The sequence below is a fragment of the Oncorhynchus keta genome, chromosome 6, assembly GCF_023373465.1.
Source record: "Oncorhynchus keta strain PuntledgeMale-10-30-2019 chromosome 6, Oket_V2, whole genome shotgun sequence".
Taxonomy (NCBI): Eukaryota; Metazoa; Chordata; class Actinopteri; order Salmoniformes; family Salmonidae; genus Oncorhynchus; species Oncorhynchus keta.
In genome coordinates, this window is record NC_068426.1 from 29,874,923 (window position 1) to 29,897,021 (window position 22,099).

The 22,099-nt window shown below is 43.0% G+C and overlaps 1 protein-coding gene across 1 annotated transcript in view; it reads right to left on the reverse strand.

Annotated features, from left to right (window-relative positions):
- LOC118385370 (electrogenic sodium bicarbonate cotransporter 1-like) overlaps window positions 1-22,099 on the reverse strand; it is a 67,569-nt gene that overhangs the window by 28,202 nt on the left and 17,268 nt on the right. The window contains exons 2-9 of the mRNA XM_035772463.2: window positions 21,815-21,888; window positions 19,495-19,671; window positions 12,025-12,160; window positions 8,360-8,520; window positions 7,981-8,163; window positions 4,146-4,222; window positions 2,912-3,069; window positions 2,412-2,499 (exon numbers count right to left, since the gene is read on the reverse strand). Of these exons, the coding sequence (XP_035628356.1) occupies window positions 2,412-2,499; window positions 2,912-3,069; window positions 4,146-4,222; window positions 7,981-8,163; window positions 8,360-8,520; window positions 12,025-12,160; window positions 19,495-19,671; window positions 21,815-21,888 (1,054 nt within the window). The remainder of the gene's footprint in view (window positions 1-2,411; window positions 2,500-2,911; window positions 3,070-4,145; window positions 4,223-7,980; window positions 8,164-8,359; window positions 8,521-12,024; window positions 12,161-19,494; window positions 19,672-21,814; window positions 21,889-22,099) is intronic.

A 22,099-nucleotide genomic window follows, 5' to 3' on the forward strand; every position in this document is an offset into this window, starting at 1 on the left:
TGCATGCATTTTACGTACAGGGTTGCGAACTTACTATTCTGGCGTTGCAAGCTCCATGCTCTACCAACTGAGCTACAGAGGACCATCAGGAGCTTTTATTGCACTGAGAGTATCTCTGTAAATCTCAGGCACAGAGTATTGAGCGACTCAGGCCAGGCCAGGGCAGATCACTTCATACAGGATTTAACCAGGTGTTTAACCCAAAAGGCTCAGCCTTTTCCATCTACATGGGCCGGCACCCGTGTCTCACTGGGCCATGGCTCCGACGGACCAGCTCTCACTTGGGGCCAAAGCCGGGCCACTGGTACTTTAGAGCTTTAACAGCTTCTCAGAAAGAAACTGTTTTGATTATGTGGGAGTTGTCGATTCTGCTCTTCACAAGTCCTCACTGTCAGCCCTAGCTAGGCAAACACAACTCCCCTAGTATAATTTCCCTGGTACAGTATACATTAAGTGAAACACTGGTGTTAGTCAAAAAGCAGCATCAGAGCCACAGTCAGATAAAGATCTCTATGGGACTGAGCGTTCACAGGGAAGCTGAGGTTTTAGTTCAACTGTAACTTGAGGAAATCCTGGGAAAAAAAGGGGGTGTGGGGAATATGAGAGTCCGGTGCAATATGGGTAATCGGAGGGAGAGGAGTGTTTGTAAACATTTTGTGGGTCAGTGTGGGCAGTGCAGGAGAGGTTAGGAGGAGTGTAAAATAAGAACTCAGATATCCACCAACACAGGAAAAGAATATGGTGACAATCATGAGAGATTACAATCATAGAAACTCTAAAGCAGGAGCAGTGCTGGTCTTTATAACACCTTATATCCTACTATGAGGCTGGGAGACAATAGTCAGAGAATGTGGCATTTCCCTGCAATAACACTAAACGATACAGCTGTCGTACAGTACGCGGCTGCTCCTTTTTACGATTGTCTTGTCATAATGTCTTGTCAATAGGCATGAGGGTCAACCTTGCCTCGTACTACCACACTGATCTCACAAGCTTACATATATGATTTGCTACACGGATAATAAATTATTTAAAAAATATTTATTTAACCTTTATTTAACTATAAACAGTCAGGTCCATAATTATTGGCATCCTTGATAAAGATGAGCAAAACATTTGCAAAAAAATAATCATACAATACAGCACAGTATTGTATTATTTATTTTATACCATATTTTTTGCTCATCTTTATCAAGGGTGCCAATAATTATGGACCTGACTGTTTATAGTTAAATAAAGGTTAAATAAATATTTTTTTTTATAATTATGGACCTGACCGTATGTAATCTCGCAAGATCAATTCCATATACCACCCACCACTGCGACCTGTATGCTCACGTCGGCTGGCCCTCGCTACATATTCGTTCTACGACTCATCTTTGCTTGGTAAAGCTCCGCCTTATCTCAGCTCACTGGTCACCATAACAACACTGACCCGTAGCACGCACTCCAGCAGGTATATCTCACCGGTCATCCCTAAAGCCAACACCTCCTTTGGCCACCTTTCCTTCCAGTTCTCTGCTGCCAATGACTGGAACGAATTGCAAAAATCTCTGAAGTTGGAGACTTAAATCTCCCTCACTAACTTTAAGCATCAGCTATCTGAGCAGCTTACCGATCGCTGCAGCTGTACACAGCCCATCTGTAAATAGCCCATCCAATTACCTACCTCATCCTCATATTGTTTTTATTTACTTTTTTTGCTCTTTTGCACAGCAATATTTCTTCTGTCACATCATCATCTGCACATCTATCACTCCAGTGTTTATTTGCTAAATTGTAATTACTTCGCTACTATTGGCCTATTTATTGCTTTACCTCCTTACTCCATTTGCACACACTGTATATAGATTTTTCAATTGTGTTATTGACTGTACTTTTACTTATCCCATGTGTAACTCTGTTTTTGTCGCACTGCTTTGCTTTATCTTGGCCAGGTTGCAGTTGTAAATGAAAACTTATTCTCAACTGGCCTACCTGGTGAAATAAAAAATAAATAAATGTGGAAGTACAAGGCTAAAATCAACTCTAACCGTACTATGACTTCAATCCCAGATCAACCTTTTAAGCCTTGCCAATTTCATAATTACAACTGTAGGATCCAGAAAGCCTTGTGTAAGACATGACATCTTAGTTTCCTAGACTACACCGTGTTGAGCCATATGCCACCTGGGTGCTATATGTGGCCTGGAGTCTTCTTTCTGCCTATGTTAATCTCTTAATACTACAGCTGGCCAGACATTCACTAAACATAGGGGAAACATAGCAGCGCAGCAATAGACTCACACTCAGATTAACAAACAAAATATACATTCACACGGACCAAGTCCCTTGAACTCCAGGAAGACTGGACGGTATCAACTCCTTGGTAAATATACAATATAAGCGGGCTGGACACAGTGGTCACGTACCTCATCGGACATGAGGGTGGCGATAGCGCGTCCGATCTCATGATAAGAATTGGCTTTTCCTTTGGGCCCCAGCAGCACGAATAAAAACCTGAAAGGAAACGGAGAAAAAAGTAGACAGTTATTCAGAAATAGACAGTTAACAAAAAGCCAAAATTGGGTGAAACACTGGTCACTAGTGGTTGAACTCTATAAATACAGTACCAATCATCCTCTACAGCAGGCCTGGGCAATTCTAGTCTTCGTGGGCGGCCTGATTGGTGTCACACCTTTGCCCCAACACCCCTGATTTAAACAAATTACATTTTTAACTGAAGATCATGATTATTCGATTATTGGAGTCAGGTGTGTTAGCTGGGGCAAAAGTATGACACCAATCAGGCCCCGAGGACTGGAATTGCCCAGGCCTGCTCTACAGGCTATGAGATATGTGGTATATTTGGTGGGTTTGTTTAGTTCTGGTGTGATTGTGATTGTGGTTGTAGTTGGTGTCATGAGGTTACCTGGTAGGGACGGGGACCTCTGTCAGAGCTCCCAACATGACAGCCTGCTGCAGACGGACGAACGCCACGAAGGGCGTGTCCAGGAAGTCCACCTCTCCGACCAGGACGTTAGATGCCTCGGCATCACGAGGAAGCTTCTTCATAAACTTATTCCTCAGCTACAGATGGTGAGGGGGGAAGAGAAAGGGAGATTAAGAGAGAGAGGGGGGGACAAGAGATAAAGAGAAAGGGGAGAGAGAGAGAGTTGAACAAAGAGCAGGAGGAGAGAGCGAAAGAGAGAGCATGAGAAACAAAGATGGAGACGGAAAAAGAGAAAGAAAGCAATGAAATCCTAGCCTTGACCCACATCCATTCAAAAGACACGGTGCTTGAAACGACTGTCCTTATCAGAGTAGAATGAGAAGAGCAGCAAAGGTACTGTAACAATGGACATTTCACATGCTCCAAAATTGTACATAGTTCCATGAATTAAATGGGGCCGCACAGTACAACCCGTCCCCGGCACATTGGCATTGCATGCTGATTTATGTGGCAACATTGCAGCTCGTCGCGTCTATAGAAACAGATTAAAGCGTTTTTATCACTGTGACTCACTAACTCACAAGCAGTCTGAGAAAGGACACATAATGAAGTCCTTTCTGTTCATTGGTTATACACTTGAACAAGTCTCTATAATGATATGTAATGAGAATGTAACACAGTAGCAACAGAAGAAAATATTCACCTCTGTGCATATACAGAATAACAGGCCAGGTGAATGCATACCATCCCTTCCCTTTAGGTCAATATGCCGCTAAATTCAAATGAAGGCCTAAGTGGGACACTGGACGTACTACCGAGTCCCAGTGAAATGTTTTTAAAAAACTAAACATCCAGAGACCTCGGGTGAGGAGATGATCAACTAAGCAAGGCCTTGGTTTTTAATCAAAAGCCAGAGCAATTTGACAAATGAGCTACTGTTGTCAGTGTAATTCCCGGAGTTAGTTACTGTGTCTGTGTACTGGTTTCAGCAGGCTTCAGGAGGAGTAGCAACATTGGCACTAAACACTTAAGAGAGAGTGTCAGGGTTCATCGGCTTTATCAGTCGAGCAAGGCCACACACCCCTAGGAACACACTCCATCACATACAACCACACACGCTGTGCCCAATCTTTGACCCTGCATAGTGTTAGAGCAGGAGTTGAAATTTAGAGTGCCCAAACAGACGCGCGCACACACACAAATATATCCTCACCTGGTCTCGATCTGGTTGGTCAGAGAAGTCATTGAGGCTGTTAGAGGTCAGGTTCCGATGGGTTGTGGCTGGGCTACCTGTGGGGTCAGAGGTCAGAGTTCAAAGACCAGGACTGAGAGGGGTCGCTGTGTTCATTAGGGCCCAAAACAGTCAAATGTTTTTTATAGCTTTCTGAAGTGGAGATGAGTGTTTCTTATTGGACCAGGTAGTCCCTCCCTGTTTCAGGCAGTTTTCTTCTGTTTGGTGCCTAATGAACACAACCCTGGGGTCCAACAAAGTCACTGAGATGAAAGGTAAAGCACAAGTCACAGAAAAGACAAAGGCCCAGTTAGATTAGACTGATCTCAGAGAAGGAGATGAAGAGAAACAGAAGAAAATAGGAACAGAAACTTCAGAAGGCCTAATATAAAAATCGGGAAGGCTGCCAGGGCTTAGTTAAGCTTTAGGGCCGATGCCAGCTGCAGTGGATCAGATCTTCTGACTGAAATCTCCCACTGCCGTGCCCTGTTCGTCTCTGATCTGATGCCAACTGGTCACTCACTGACACGGCAAAGCAGAGAGAAGGCACGGACACTCAGTCTTGTTTGTAGTCTATGGTGGGGTTGGTGGGCGAGTGGGAGAGATACCCAGACTCAGTGAGAAGGCTGGCTTTGCATTGCAGTTCTGTTAACCTGACAAAGTTGTTCAATAGTCAAGTAGGGTCTACATTAGCTAGTTGGTTGTTTACTAGTTCTCTGGGCATGACAGACCGACTAGGATGCTGTTTGATGCAGTCGTATAAAAAATCCTCCAAAAATGGTGGACTGATTGTGATTTCCCATGAGAGTATTGTTTTCAGTCATCAATACTAATATCAGCAATATGAGTTTGGATCGCAAATTAGCACATAGACTATTGTCAAGGTATGTGTTATGACCTGTTATAGACTAATGTTATATGACTAGTATAACCTGACTTACGCAGGTATCCCACACTAGGGTGTTGTAATGCATTACAACCTGACTTACTGAAAAATGTTCATGTTTTAGAGTGTTGTATTTTTTTGTAACCCGACTTACAAAAGTATCCCACACAAGGGTATGTTATAATGCACTATAATGTTATAATCAGGGGTTGAAATCGGTTCAGGGAACAGAACTGAAAACCGGAAAATAATGACATTTTGTAAGGAACAGAACCGGAACCTGGAACGAAAGTTATCCATACTGTTCCGGAACAGAACCGTTATTTTAAAAGTATGGAAACCAGTTAATAATATTCATTTTACGTTACAGGCATTTTTTCCTAGTCCCACAACAAAACGCAACAAAAGTGCCTATGCAAAGCCCTCACTCTGTAAATCCAAACTTATTCCAGTGGTTGCCAGCAAGCTGATAATCTTTGCCTGTGTGTGTTTAAGCTACCTGCCCATCCCCACATCTGAAGAATGGCTACTGTACTGACGTTACAAACTTGATTTAGATGAGATTTTTTATTAATTCACTTTTTTTTAAGGACACTATAGGCATAGTTATTATATTTCACATTGGATTTAATAACTACAAAAAGGTAAGACGTGTTTTTAACTCTGCACACACAAGCTTGTTATCTACCTAACAAGCTGCCCAGCGCTTCAAGTTCAGAACTTTATTTTGCTAGTCGGAACAGTGGAACAAAAAAAATTCAAAAGTGGTTCTGTTTAGAATGAAACAATAGGAAAATAACTTTGGTTCCAACCCCTGGTTATAATGTATTATAGCCTGACTTACACAGGCAAGTCTTGTGCCATACGTGTTATAACCTGACGTAATACGGTATCCCATGTGTAATAAATGCATTATAACCTGACTTACTGATGTATTGCATGCTGGAGCTCCTTTGGACCTCCTCTATCGGTTCCTCAGACCCGAGCGGGGTTGCATAAGGCACAAATTGGGACTGGGACTGGGGTTGGGAGTGGGGGAAGGGCTGGGAGTGTTCATGGGGACTGCGTGCTTTAGTGCAGACAGAGCATCCAGAGAGAGAGCGTAAGTGAAGGAAGGGAGACAGGGAAAGGAAAGAAGTGAAAGGAAGAGAAAAGACAAGAACCTATTAGACTTTTCATACAAAGCCAGTGTAGAGAATGTTAGTCTGCTCAGGAGAATAAAGAGTGAGGTTAGAGAGAACAAGAACAATCTCACACACTTCAAAGTGTTGTACCATATTACTGTGAGTGGCTATCCAAGCAGTTCCGGTTTTGATAAATAATTAAATCAGATGCTGTAAAGTCTGAATCCATTTCGGAGATAGTAGTATTTAGAAGAAAAAAAAACAAGCATCAACACTCAGGGTTACAATAATCTTGCCAGGCACATTCACATGGTTAATAGTTCAGTCTATAGCCACCTAGATATACAGCTGAAGTCGGAAGTTAACATACACATAGGTTGGAGTCATTAAAACTTGTTTTTCAAAAACTCCACAAATTTCTTGTTAACAATCTATTGGTTTTGGCAAGTCGGTTAGGACATCTACTTTGTGCACGACACTAGTAAATTTTCCAACAATTGTTCACAGACAGATTATTTCATGTATAATTCACTGTATCACAATTCCAGTGGGTCAGAAGTTAACATATGCTAAGTTGACTGTGCCTATAAACAGCTTGGAAAATTCCAGAAAATGATGTCATGGCATTAGAAGCTTCTGATAGGCTAATTGACATAATCCCAGAACAACAGCAAAGGACCTTGTGAAGATGCTGGAGGAAACGGGTACAAAAGTATCTATATCCACAGTAAAAACGAGTCCTATATCGACAAAACATGAAAGGCCGCTCAGCAAGGAAGAAGCCACTGCTCCAAAACCGTCATAAAAAATCCAGACTACTGTTTGCAACTGCACATGGGGACAAAGACCATAGTATTTGGAGAAATGTCCTCTGGTTTGATGAAACAAAAAATATAACTGTTTGGCCATAATGACCATCATTATGTTTGGAGGAGAAAGGGGAGGCTTGCAAGCCAAAGAACACCATCCCAACCGTGTAGCACAGGGGTGGCAGCATCATGTTGTGGGGGTGCTTTGCTGCAGTAGGGACTGATGCACTTCACAAAATAGATACCAATAGATACCAGCATGAGGGAGGAAAATTATGTGAATATATTGAAGCAAGACATCAGGAAGTTAAAGCTTGGATGCAAATGGGTCTTCCAAATGGACAATGACCACAATAATACTTCCAAAGTTGTGGCAAAATGGTTTAAGGACAACAAAGTCAAGGTATTGGAGTGGACATCACAAAGCCCTAACCTCAATCCTATGGAAATTTTGTGGGAGGAACGGAAAAAGTGTTTGCAAGCAAGGAGGCCTACAAACCTGACTCAGTGACACCAGTTCTGTCAAGAGGAATGGGCCAAAATGAACCCAACCTTTTGTGGGAAGCTTGTGAAAGGCAATGCTACCAAATACTAATTGAGTGTATGTAAACTTCTGACCCACTGGGAATGTGATGAAAGAAATAATAGCTTAAATAAATCATTTTCTCTACTATTATTCTGACATTTCACATTCTTAAAATAAAGTGGTGATCCTAACTTTTTTACTAGGATTTAATGTTGTGAAAAGCTGAGTTTAAATGTATTTGGCTAAGGTGTATGTATACTTGTGAATTCAACTGTATGTACCTATAACATCTTTAATGCAATCAAATGATGGCCCATAATGTTGATCATACACTACACCATATCCTATAGAATTGATGTTAAGTCCACCAGAGGTAAAACATTTATCATTGTAGATGTGATTGGAATAAGGTAGGTAGGAGGAGGTAAGGACAAAAAAAATAAAGACTGCAACAAACTGTCCTCTGCATTACCGTTCTGGTCTTGGTTGGAAAACAGCCTGCTTGCACTGGACACCGTCTTGCCGATGTCGGCAAGAGAGCGCAGGTTGGACTTCTTGGTCTGGTGACGATGTTTTCGTAGCAACGTGTACATGACTTGATCCTTCAGCTCAGCCTTCAGCTGACCAATCTCGATCTGGCTGTCAGTGATCAACTCTGAGAGAGGGAGGGGGGCAGAGAGAGGCAAAAGGGAATGAAGAGCATGTCAATATTGAGGACACTTGGTTTCAAAGAACACTGTTTTGCAATGTCCCAATTGTAAAAGCACTGTACAGTCAGACACACTGACTGATGATTTTGCCTGTCTGGTGCAGTGATATGCCGGGTCTTATGTGAAGTGTAGTTGTCTTACCAACCACCTGTGGTAGAGTGGAGGCCTCCAGGTCCAGCAGGATGGTGCCTTTCTCGATACAGGTCTTCAGCTCAAACAGACTGTGAAGGGACAGGGTGGCCACGTGGGGCTTACTCCAACGCTCACCTCCCTTTTCCACCTTCTCCTCAAACTTTATCCACCTAGAGAGAAATAGATTAAGGACACAGAGAAAGAGAGGGTGAGAGGGTATGGGGTGAGAGAGAGTGAGAGAGTGAGAGAGAGAGAGTGAGAGAGACCCAGACATAAATAGATACAGAGACAAACAGAAGGAAAGGGAATAACCTTGGTTAAGTTTGATTTTAAAAATCCTTTATCATTACAGAGGTGCAGGTTCTGCAAGGTAAGTTACCTCACAGTAAAGGTCAGTAGAGGAGAGCAATAAAAACATCCCAACAAAGCCTTTCATATCATTTCACAGCCAAAAACAGGCCGAAGACAAAAGGAGACAAGGACAGTTTTTTTTTTTTTGTTACGAAACAACCCCTCTATGTCATGCTTTCATCACTGTTCACGGAAAATAGCAGAGGATGCGGGACGACCCAATACAAAAACTATACATTTACATGCTGAACGTGGTTCTTTCCATTGCCAAGTCGTGGTTCTTCCTTGAAAAGTTGCGACGTACTGCAGCACAGTTTGCGGGGTGCCGCAGAATTCTATGGCACGTCATTTAAGTGGCAGCCATTGTTGCCAGAATGGCGCAATTTACCACAATCTGTCACCATCTACCACAAAAGGTTGCGGCGTAAGCTCCAAAACTTTTAAAGGTAGAACCACTGTAACCGTACACATCAAAGAATCTTAAAATAACAGCCTCTGAACTAAGACAAGGACCACACACACCCTCTGTGGCAGTCAGAACCTTGAGGGGGAGAGGTTCATCCCTTTAGAATTCTTCACATTTCTCCATAACAAAGAGCTATTCACCTGGTCCAGGAGAGGGTGAGGATGGGGTTTCCTAGGAGGATAGAGTGTCCCTATGGTCATAACTCAGGCCTCATCTAACCTCGGTCCCCCTGACTCACCTCCATTCAGGCCCCCGGAGGAGAGGGAGGGAGAGGTAGGGGACCCCTGGGACACTTACAGCCTTAGGGATTTACTTTCCCTCTAATGGGGAGGCAGGGATGAGGGAAGGCGGGGGAGCTGGAACCCACAGGGAGTTTGGGGGTGGACTGAAATCTTCTAACGCACAATTCAGACACCGAACATATGGCGAGGCGAACTGAATAGAAATTAAGAGTGGGCTGGCATGGTTGAGAGCTTTGCTTGACGTACTGATTGGTTTCATACAACCGTTGCAGACTTCCTTGTTGGTTTTGTGTCAAATTCAAGCATAACACCGACCTCTTCTTTTAAAGAAACCAAGTTTATTGCACTAAAAATACAAATAAAGATTATTCACACACCTGTGCGTGCATTGCTGAAGTTATTGTTTGAAACTGTGAATATGATTGGTTTAATGTCCCAGGTAATGTAACGTGTCTTCAGATTTCATAACTCCCGTTTCACTAAGGAATCAGGAAGAGTCTCCTCATCCCTAAAATAAACCATGAGATCTGTTAGAGATAGTGATATTATGCCTACTGTGCAACGTAGACATTCAATTTGTACGCTGATGTATTGCCCATCGGTTATGACTGTTTCAACCGCTGTGTTGAGAAGTCATGTTTTTACTGTCTTTTCTGGTTTCAAAGAACACCAAAAACGACGCTGAAAATCTGAGACCGTGCTGTGCTTCTGTTGTGGGTGTGGTAAAAAGCAACCTTTATTTGCATTATTATTAATATGCATGACCATTTCTCCCGACAGTCGAAGAACTGCTCTGGCTCGCTGCATGAAACAGAGGCGTGCTTCACCTGCACCGCACCAAAAGAGACTATCGTCAAATGTCCGACGAGGCGCACTGTTTCAGACGGCACTCTTCCCATGCTCTTCCAAAGAGTGGCATTTTTTTCTGTTCAGAGTGGCGATAGAGCAGTGTTTGAACTAGGGCTAAGACACTCAAGGCACTCTCAATTCAAGTATTACAGCAGGGGTTTATTGGAGGTTTTAAATGAATGGGTAAAGGAGCACGTATCTTTCAGTATGTGTGTACATGTCTCTGTCAGTGAGTGGTAAGGTGAGAAAGAAAGGGAGGAAACAGAGAGACAGAGAGAGAGAGAGAGAGAGGGTGGTGCAAGAGAGAGAGAGAGAGAAGGTGGGGGCGAGAAAATGATAGGGTGTGAGTATCAGTGTGTGGCTGTATGATAATAGATAAGCCTACTACTGAAACTCAGGAGGTGTATAAAGCAGACATTTGTTTCCCTAAAGATAATGTCCATTGTCTTCCACCTGCAATGCTATTACTGGCTCCGTCCGTCTGCCCGTCCTTCACTTTGAGCCAACCAGGAACTCACTGCTGCTAGTAAAAACGACTGACGTATTTGGCTATTTCATTACTGTGCTTGTTTTCCTAAGTGGCACTCTATTCCCTATTTAGTGCACTACTTTTGACCAGGGCCCTTAGGGTCAAAACTTTATATGTATTAAGCGCATCAGAGTACTAATACTGATGTTGGAACAGATCCCCCCCCCCCCCCCGTTTAATCTTAAATCATCTACATATGTAGGATCTTAATTTGAGCCAGTTTGCACAGTTCAGGAAAAGAATCCTGCAGCAACAGGAAATGTGAATTATTATAATTAATGGACATTTTTGTAGGGTTTGACATTTTTCCATTAGGGCAAATCAAGTCTGAAATGTCAAAGTGGAAATGACCAACTTTAGATGCCTTTTTAAAACTCAAATACACTACAAGTTTGCATTTCCTGCTTAGCAGAAAAATGACAGCAACAAAAGAGTGATCCAATTGAAATCCTACATCTGTAAAAGGCATAATGTATCCGAAATCAACACTGAGGCGCTGTCAGAAAGCCACCTGTCCAGAAAGAAGATCACATGGTAGGTAACTGAGGTTGTGTTCTGGGTTCGCTAAGGGGACAGTGCAGTGTTGTTCATCCAGATAAGAGTGGGCAAGGAGTTCACTGGAGGACACACTATTCTCCTGTGCAGGAATTCATGTTAGTGATGGGGGGGATGTATACCGTTACATATCGCAATATTATTTTGGACGACAATATATTGATGCTTTGACTCCAAGTATGACTAAAGAATACAAAATAATACAAAAATATATAATTTGTTGTGGAGCGTTAGTCAGCTGTACCTGCACTAAAACAATTTGTCTTCCTATAGCTTGTTCTCCATCTTCAAAAGTGAGCCAAAATATTTTCTGCATTTTTATTTTCATGACTGATGAAAACTAATTTTCTTGTGCTCTCTCTGCAGCAGACATACACTGAGTGTACAAAACATTAAGAACACCTTCATAACATCAAATTGCAATACAAGCGCAGTATGGAATTGTGTTAATATAGTGTTAATATAGCGTTAATATAGTATCGTGAGGTCCCTGGCAATTCCCAGCCCTAATTCATGTACATACACGAACACTCCCCTACATCTATACACACACCCGATACTGCAATATACCACAGCTGGGTGTTAAACGCGTAAAGCCACGACATTTGAACTGACGCGCATGAGTGACTTACTGACCAACTCTCCAACTAAAGGAAAGAGTCAGTGTGTGTGTACAGCTCACCTGGCTGTTTCCTTCCACTCCATCTCCTGTCCATCGACGGCCAGGAGTTCGTCCAACTCAGTGAAGAGCTGAGGGGGCGGGGGTCCATCATCCTCCTCACCCAGGATGAACCTGATCCTCTCTGCTGCTGCAGAGACTGGAAGGGGATGGGGAGGAAAAGAGCGAGAAAGCGAGAGAGGTGGAGAGAGAAAGAGAGAGAGCAAAGAAGAGCGAAAGATCACATGAGGGTCTGAGGCTCAGTGGTTAAAGCAACAACAACAAAATCTCATGACTGAAATTTAAGTAATATTGAAGGGCCATATTGAAATTTTGAAATCGAGGGTTGCACAGATTGTTTTATGACCGATTCATTTTTCACAATTAATTTCGGGCAAGAAAAAGGACAGTTATTTGAAAATACTGTACAAAAGGTCTATTTTAATTTCTACATACAGTGGGGCAAAAAGGTATTTAGTCAGCCACCAATTGTGCAAGTTCTCCCACTTAAAAAGATCAGAGAGAGGCCTGTAATTTTCATCATAGCTACACTTCAACTATGACAGACAAAATGAGAAGAAAAAAAAAATCCAGAAAATCACATTGAATTTATTTGCAAATTATGGTGGAAAATAAGTATTTGGTCACCTACAAACAAGCAACATTTCTGGCTCTCACAGACCTGTAACTTCTTCGTTAAGAGGCTCCTCTGTCCTCCACTTGTTACCTGTATTAATGGCACCTGTTTGAACTTGTTATCAGTATAAAAGACACCTGTCCACAACCTCAAACAGTCACACTCCAAACTCCACTATGGCCAAGACCAAAGAGCTGTCAAAGGACACCAGAAACAAAATTGTAGACCTGCACCAGGCTGGGAAGACTGAATCTGCAATAGGTAAGCAGCTTGGTCTACCTATTGACCACTGATAATCTCCCTCGATCTGGGGCTCCATGCAAGATCTCAACCCGTGGGGTCAAAATGATCACAAGAATGGTGAGCAAAAATCCCAGAACCACACGGCGGGGACCTAGTGAATGACCTGCAGAGAGCTGGGACCAAAGTAACAAAGCCTACCATCAGTAACACACTACGCCGCCAGGGACTCAAATCCTGCAGTGCCAGACGTGTCCCCCTGTTTAAGCCAGTACATGTCCAGGCCCGTCTGAAGTTTGCTGGAGAGCATTTGGATGATCCAGAAGAAGATTGGGAGAATGTCATATGGTCAGATGAAACCAAAATACAACCTTTTAATAAAAACTCAACTCGTTGTGTTTGGAGGACAAAGAATGCTGAGTTGCATCCAAAGAACACCATACCTACTGTGAAGCATGGGGGTGGAAACATCATGCTTTGGGGCTGTTTTTCTGCAAAGGGACCAGGACGACTGATCCGTGTAAAGGAAAGAATGAATGGGGCCATGTATCGTGAGATTGAGTGAAAACCTATCAGCAAGAGCATTGAAGATGAAACGTGGCTGGGTCTTTCAGCATGACAATGATCCCAAACACACTGCCCGGGCAACGAAGGAGTGGCTTCGTAAGAAGCATTTCAAGGTCCTGGAGTGGCCTAGCCAGTCTCCAGATCTCAACCCCATAGAAAATCTTTGGAGGGAGTTGAAAGTCAGTGTTGCCCAGCAACAGCCCCAAAACATCACTGCTCTAGAGGAGATCTGCATGGAAGAATGGGCCAAAATACCAGCAAACAGTGTGTGAAAAGCTTGTGAAGACTTACAGAAAACATTTGACCTCTGTCATTGCCAACAAAGGGTATATAACAAAGTATTGAGATACATTTTTGTTATTGACCAAATACTTATTTTCCACCATAATTTGCAAATAAATTCATAAAAAATCCTACAATGGGATTTTCTTTCTCATTTTGTCTGTCATAGTTGAAGTGTACCTATGATGAAAATTACAGGCCTCTCCCCTCTTTTTAAGTGGGAGAACTTGCACAATTGGTGGCTGACTAAATACTTTTTTGCCCCACTGTACTTTATCTACAGTAGTTTTAGACATTCAAGTGTGTCCTGGAGTGGGGGGGGGGTTTCACCCAAAATAATCAATCATTCTTACTCAAAACCTCTCATGTCACCCATATGACGGAAATCTGTCGCCGTGACGGATAACTTTAAACCCCTGGTCTGAGGTAGGCCTGCGTCAGTAATATTACTGATCACTACTATTGGCGGGCATGTTGTAGTGTGCTCACTGGCAGCTCCCATCTGTACGTCATCACATCATAACTCATTATATAAAGACGGGAATTCAGACAGAAATAAAATACCAGTCACAACATGTGCATGACCCGTAAATAAATGTTACAGTAAATACATGTGTATGCTTAGCTCACTCTCCTCTGACCTCGCTACAGATCTCCCTACTTCCTAGGAGCAGGGCTTCCAGAATGAGACATACTCACTAAGCCAGAGCTGATGGAATGCTTAGTGTAAGGGAAGGCAATCACACACCTGATAGACTGACAGAAATGTTCTGTGTGCATGTAAGTTTCAGGAAATGACTTCCTTCTTAGAAAAGGGGTTATGTCTACTTGGCACCCAGTGTGTGTGACTAATGAGTCATATCATTTTTAAATCTCTCATGGAGATTCATTCGTCTGTTACGCATAGTTTTGGGTTAACCGGGATTGCGTTAAGAAAGGCCGTAAAATGCAACACAAAAAACTTGGTGTATACATAGAGAGACGTCGCTTCAGAGAACGTCCTTTTTTAAAATTTGATTTTAAATTGGAGAAGCCGATAAGCTGATACCTGAGTGGCATTTCGTCACAAGTAGATTTGTGAGAATAGATAAGAGTTGTATTGACATCTGCTGTCACTTCTATGAATAGGAGAGGGAAAGGTTGTGCAACTCCTGTAGAGTCACAAAGAGGATGTGAAGATGTCAATCACCAGGCTATTTCTGAAGGACGAGAGTTTCCTACGGAAGCCATTAATAAGCTCCAAAGACTAACTGACTTACTGACACCTAAGAAACACTCTCACACACAGAGGGCTTAAATGGGTCAATCAGCAGTTGCAACATCCATTTTTTGACTGATTAATTAATTATATCTTCCCATTGATAAATGCCCCATGAGCTTCAACTGTCGTACACCATTAGAAAGCAAAATAGAATCTTTACACCAATAAAGTAAATTTCACAAACCACTGTCTAGCCTCAAAACACAGTTAAAACACAGTTAAAACTATCATTTTGATATAATATATCAGTCCTTGAATCCCTAGCTCTGTTCATGAATTTGAGAGTGCTTACATTTCTCCAATCACATCCCTCAGCTTTTTACCAAAACAGGGGTGGGGATGCCCCGGTGTTATCGTTTCAGCTTCGGATTGCCCCTTTAAGAGTTGCTTTACATAGTTCACAAAATAATTGTGAAATAAAAAAATGTTTAAGTAAGCTTTTAATCCATGGCTAATCACTTTGTGCTCTATAAATACAGTTTTCCATTGTTGCAGTTTATTATATTGATTTCATTTCTAGGACAACTTTGTCCTGTTCCATTCGGAGATGCTCATATACAAAGTCATACTGCATAACTGCTCAAAATAAACAAAGAGGGAATAAATCACAGTGTAAATACATGTTCCTGAGAAGACAAGGGGAATACAGAGTTATATTTTCAGTCCTATGTTAGGACTCCCTGATGTCTGATGTCTGCAGCGTGTGTGTGTGTGTGTGTGTGTGTGTGTGTGTGTGTGTGTGTGTGTGTGTGTGTGTGTGTGTGTGTGTCCGTGGGGCGACGCACATGCGTGCTAGCGCTGTCTGACTTTTAGGGCCTGACTTTTACAACGGAGTGTTTTTTTTTTTTTTACCCCTTTTTTCTCCCCAATTTCGTGGTATCCAATTGTTAGTAGTTACTATCTTGCCTCATCGCTACAACTCCCGTACGGGCTCGGGAGAGATGAAGGTTGAAAGTCATGCGTCCTCCGATGCACAACCCAACCAGCCGTACTGCTTCTTAACACAGCGCGCATCCAACCCGGAAGCCAGCCGCACCAATGTGTCGGAGTGTACACCGTGCACCTGGCAACCTTGGTTAGCGCTCACTGCGCCCGGCCCGCCACAGGAGTCGCTGGTGCGCGATGAGACAAGGACATCCCTACCGACCAAGCCCTCCCTAACCCGGACGGCGCTAGGCCAATTGTGCGTCGCCCCACGGACCTCCCGGTCGCGGCCGGTTACGACAGAGCTTGGGCGCGAACCCAGGGACTCTGATGGCACAGCTGGCGCTGCAGTACAGCACCCTTAACCACTGCGCCACCCGGGAGGCCCAACGGAGTGTTTGTTAACGCTGTACAGAACATTATGCCATTTAACTCCTAAATCTACCAACTGGTGTTATCAATAAAAAAAACGGGGCTTTGTTGCTGTTGCTCACAACTCTCAGGTGGACGGCTTCACACTGTTTGCCAAAATCAACAGTATTAAGGGGAATTAGCCAGAGGGCAAAACAGAGTTCGGAAAATCCTCAAAGTTAAAATTTTTGTGCTGTAGACTTGTAGGATAGGTGTCTGCGTGTGTTGTGATGCGATGGCACGTTGCCCATACTAACGTTGTGTGGCGGGAACCTGGTTACTGGGATTTATCGCTCAAAACCTCTCCCTTTTCCTGGGATAAATACATGTGTGAAACCGGTCAAATATAATAAATGATTTAGAAGAACAGGATGGCGTGAAATGGAACTGTTCAATTATATGTGATGTCTAAATCTGGCTTCTCTACGGCCTCTGAATGACGAATCAACGCTCAGGGTTGGGACAGACCGCCCATCTCAGTATGGAGCACACTTCACAATGCATGTCAACCTCATCTCCTCATGGTAACTTTTTTTCTTGTGACAGGTAGGCTTACATTTTCTGGGGCATAGTCTATGATACAGTAATATAAATACCAAATGCACGTCTAATTTACCCATTTCCATCTGGCTTTCGGGGTTCACCTTGTTTTTTAAACCGTATCGTTCCTGTATTGTATCGGAGCCCATGTATCAAGAAACGTATTGAATCGTCTTGAAAGGGAAAGATGCACATCCCTAGTAGCTAACCAGGGTTGGTGACATGACCACACCCTTCTCAATATCCCGCTATAGACCAAGAACAGGACCAGGTAAAGGCAATGTGTGTCAATGATATAATCCTCTTCAGTGTACTGACACTTGACGTAATTGGCAATAGCTTCATCGTCAATACAGTGTGTCAGGGTATTTATGGTTCGGGGGGTTCAATACCGTGTGATAGTATTCCATCTAGTTACCCTCTCAGTCAACCACAAAGAGCTGTTTACAGCAACATCATTTCACAGACAGACAGAGAGGGTGGTTTATGGAAAAGTGTATACTACAGGTAGTGTCAGACAGACAGGCAGACAGAGAGGGGATTATGGTTAAGTACACACTACAGGTACTGGCTGTCTGGCTGGCTGGGTGCCTTGTCACAGCCAAAAGAGTCCCCCATCCCTGAGTCCGTCTGGTTCTGTTCCAATGCATCCGAGCAGAGATAAGAACTTCATAAACAGCCGCTAATGCTTGGTTTTTATTTGTGTGCATGGCTCTGTGTGGATAATACAACATAGAAATGTTACAGGGCAAATTAAGGACATACACTGACTGAGAGATAAGATACCATGGAGCACACATTTTAATCAAGAGTATCTCTATGGATCAGTGGAGGATGGTGGGAGTAGCTATATGTTGTTTTCAATACCGTTCCATATATACCGAACCCTAACCTTAGCAAGCAGTTGCTTTTCAACAGACAGTATGTTGAGGTTATGACCGTCTGTGGAGCATCTACAGATGGAAAACCCGAACTATCCACATTAAGTGTGACTGTTTATTCTGTCCGTCAAAGTTACACAATACCATAACTCTGATCTCTTGTCTACCTACGCTTTGCTTCCCTTTCAAGTGTGTGTACTGATGGTCACGTCCATGGGGTCAGCAGGGTCTTTCAACCAGATCTAAACTCCATCAGTGACCCAAACAGAGGAGAATTAATCTCCTTCTGTCCCCTCTTTTCAATCATCAACTGGACATACTGCTACTGCTGCTTGCCCCTGTATTCCTGCAGGGGGATATACTCTTTACTGCTGTTAGGCCAACAACTTTGAGCCCCGAAGTAATAAAACCAACATTGGAGGGCTATCAACACGCTGGATTAAAGCAGTTGACTGCAAGGAGGGGTAACTGCACAGTCAAGAGAAACCCTGAATGTGTGAAAGTTGCTTGTGGTGGTTTGGATTATTATGGTTTTGACACGTCTCTATTTGACGTGACACCAACGGAGTTATCACAGACAGAAGGTATGGCACGAGTCTATCATGAGCTTCTGTGTTAGTTTACATTTAGGACAAGCATCCTGCCCATTTATTCTCTGGTTTAAGCCTGCAGTATGGAAATAGCATTCTTAGCATAAAAACAACTCCACATGGATTTATTTGTTGAGTGGTCTAGTGTGAACCAACAGCTAAAAGTAACACATCCGTGAATACTGATGTAGTGAGGTTTGGTTAACAACGATGTGTTACTAGGCAATACTAGGCCAGGGGAATTAGGTAATAGTTTCTCAGTCAGCGATGCTGTCGATGAACAGTTTTCTAATGTCAACATACTGTAAGGTATCCCAAGGCTGACAGAGATCTACCAAATCTATCTAATTAAATGGTTATCAGGATATTCATCAGGATATTCATGAGTGAAACGGTTGGTTGATTATTCCCTATATTGGTTGTGATGGGTTCTGATTTCTTAACCTCTGAAATAATGAGAAATACTTGTTTTTTTACCTTTATTTAACTAGGAAAGTCAGTTAATAACAAATTCTTATTTTCAATGACGGCCCAGTGGGTTAACTGCCTTGTTCAGGGGAAGAACAACAGATTTTTACCTTGTCAGCTCGGGAATTCGATATTGCAACCTTTCGGTTACTAGTCTAATGCTCTAACCACTAGGCTACCCTGCCACCCTACTTATTAATTTCACTGAGGAAGAGACGGTAATGCATAACATTTACATTATGTCAGGATATGTTATTGTGAGCCATTAGGGATCCTATGGGAGGAGAAGAGAAACAGTCTACAAGTCAGTGGTACAAGTCACCATGACAGCCGTGAGTTGGAGAGGAGTGAGGAATTTGGGCAGAGGTCAGGTTAGATGAAGTGGGGAAGAATATATATGTCACTAATCTTGTAGATAGCAACAGAGGTGTATTGGCTGTTCAGATCTGTAAGGAGGGGCTCAGCATATGAGAAAGGGTTCATTATCAGTGATTGTGTGAATATATTCATTGTCTTATGCAGCTGTATGACCCAGTGGGTGAATAAACTTGGTTTGAGCTCGATTAAGCGTCTGAGTTTTTTACTCTGATTATTTAGAACCTAACAGTTGAAAGATCCATAGATCTATTCACTCCTTGTTTTTACTAGTGGAGATACACGCTGGGTAGTGTAGTCTCTCCTGTCATAACTCACTGAGAGGTTTGAGGATGTTGGGCGCTGCCTCATCAGCATTCTCTCCGTCCGTTTTGTCCCCCTCTACGTTCTCCACCGGCCTCTCCTTCCTCTCCTTGTGGCTGGACTTGCGTCGGTGGCGCCGCCTCCGCTGGTAGCTCTTGGGCACGTGTACGCCGATGTACACAGTGTGGTGACCTGAGGGAGGGAGAGGGGACACAATGCAAAGGACGCAGGTCAGATTAGGAGGACTACGATTACTATGCCAAGGAAATAACATTAATCCTGCCATGTTGATAATCCGCATCAAACGGAAGAAATGCACAAAATCAATGAGGATCAGTTGGGTAAGTAAAACTGTGGGATAGACAGTGATGGATTAGATTTGACAGGGGGAGGGTTGGCTGTCAAAGAATACATATAGATGTATGCCTACTGATCGATTCGGCTACCTGCCTTTAGGTATGAATTAGGCTGTTACCAAACAAAAGTTATATGACAAAACAACCTTTGTTTGTCAAGCTGTTTCCCCTGGGCCAATCCGACTGGGATCTGTCCTCATCCTGACACATGCTGGGGATGTAAATAAATTTGAACCACTTCCCGTGCAGCAGCTCTGACAGGAAACTGCTAAACATCTCCAGGAAGTCATTTCAGAGAGAGAAAGAAACAGTCCCACAGAGCCAGATGCTCCAGCACACAGATTTCTGTATCTCAGCCTGGTCAAAGTTCTTTAGGATTGTATACACGATCCCAATGTAGACTAATACTCTCTGTTATTATCTATGCATAGTCAGTTTAACAACTCTGCCGACATGTACATATTACCTCAATTACCTCGACTAACCAGTGCCCCAGCACATTGACCCTGTACCGGTACTTTAAAAAAAAAGTTTTGGTTGTTAGGTTTGTTGTTTAGGTTAGGGCTTGTAAGTAAGCATTTCACTGTAAGGTCTACCTACACCTCTTTATTCGGCGCATGTGACAAATAACATTTGATTTGGTTGGCATGGGTAATCTATACAAAACAGAACTCACACCTCACACCTAGTGCAGGGGTCTCCAACCCTGTTCCAGGAGAGCTACCCTCGTCTTATCAACCAGCTAATTATTCAAATCAGATTAGGGTTGATTAGGTTTGGAGTGAAAACTGAATGGTAGCTCTCCAAGAACAGGGTTGGAAAGAACTGCCCTAGTGTAATCTCACACACATGCTAACATTCTAACATGCTACATTCTAATATGCTACGTGCTACATTCTAACATGCTACATGCTACATTCTAACATGCCTATATGTAGCATTCACAGTGGATTTAGGAAGTCAAGTGAAGACATTTTACAGGCTGCTTTTTAAAATGTTGCTTATATATTTTAATCTTATCTGAAAGTAGTATTATGAATATTATATTATAAACTAGGCTTTACAAAGGTCACTTAAAATCAGAGCACTGACTACATGTCAGGACAGGCTGTCTTGGGATGTATAAAAAAGAGCGAAGTTGAGATCAACCAGGGGTCATCCACCAAATGGCGAAATCCATTCAAACATAAGGTTGGTCGTGACTGAGTAATGTGGCTTTGAGTGATTTCACATTCAGTTTGACTGTGGCTTTCTGGCTGTTGATTATTTTCACTGTGTGACTCCATGTGAGGTGAACTCTGGTTTTGGAGTTTCTTTGAACTGGGGGAAATTCTAAGACACAATCTCACAGAAAGGTGAGATAGCTGGCAGATATGGCTGTGTACACACTGCCTATCATAGCTTAAACTGTGGCATGTCTGTCTGTCTGTCTGTCTGTCTGTCTGTCTGTCTGTCTGTCTGTCTGTCTGTCTGTCTGTCTGTCTGTCTGTCTGTCTGTCTGTCTGTCTGTGTCAAAATTGGTAAGAATGTATGCGTTTGTGAAAACGTGTGTGTGTGCTGGCCATTGGGGAGATTAAAGGAGTAAACATCTTCATGTGGGGAGTAGGGCAGGCATTACATGGCTTGATAAACCTGTGTTAGGCACTCCACATCTTTATCTTCAATATTAATCCCTCCTATACGTCATCCTGATATTAGTGGGAAAACCACAACAATAGAGAACCAATAGAAAACACAGACCTGGAGAGAGAGTACTACGAAATAGGGTAGTGGAGAGTGACAGCTGGCAAAAAAGGATGGCGCAGGAGAGAAAGGGGTGGGAGAAGTGATGGAGAGAGGAAGAGCGAGGAAGGGAGAGAAGGGAGAAATAAAAGGGGTAGACTTGTGGAGTTAGTGGTTGAGAGGCATGAGAGAAGGAGACATTCTTGAATAACATTGTTAGCCAGCCATCATAGACGTCAGAAGCTCAGTGCTCTTACCTTCCACTTCCTCCTCATCACAGACATGCTTGACGAAGGACGCACCTCTGTCCAACACCGCCTCATCCTCCACCCTGCAGGAACAACAACAGGAACACTGTGAGAACAGGGGAGAATACCTAGAACACTCGTAGAGCAGGGGGATCGACCTAGAACACTCGTAGAGCAGGGGGATCGACCTAGAACACTCATAGAGCAGGGGGATCGACCTAGAACACTCATAGAGCAGGGGGATCGACCTAGAACACTCATAGAGCAGGGGGATCGACCTAGAACACTCGTAGA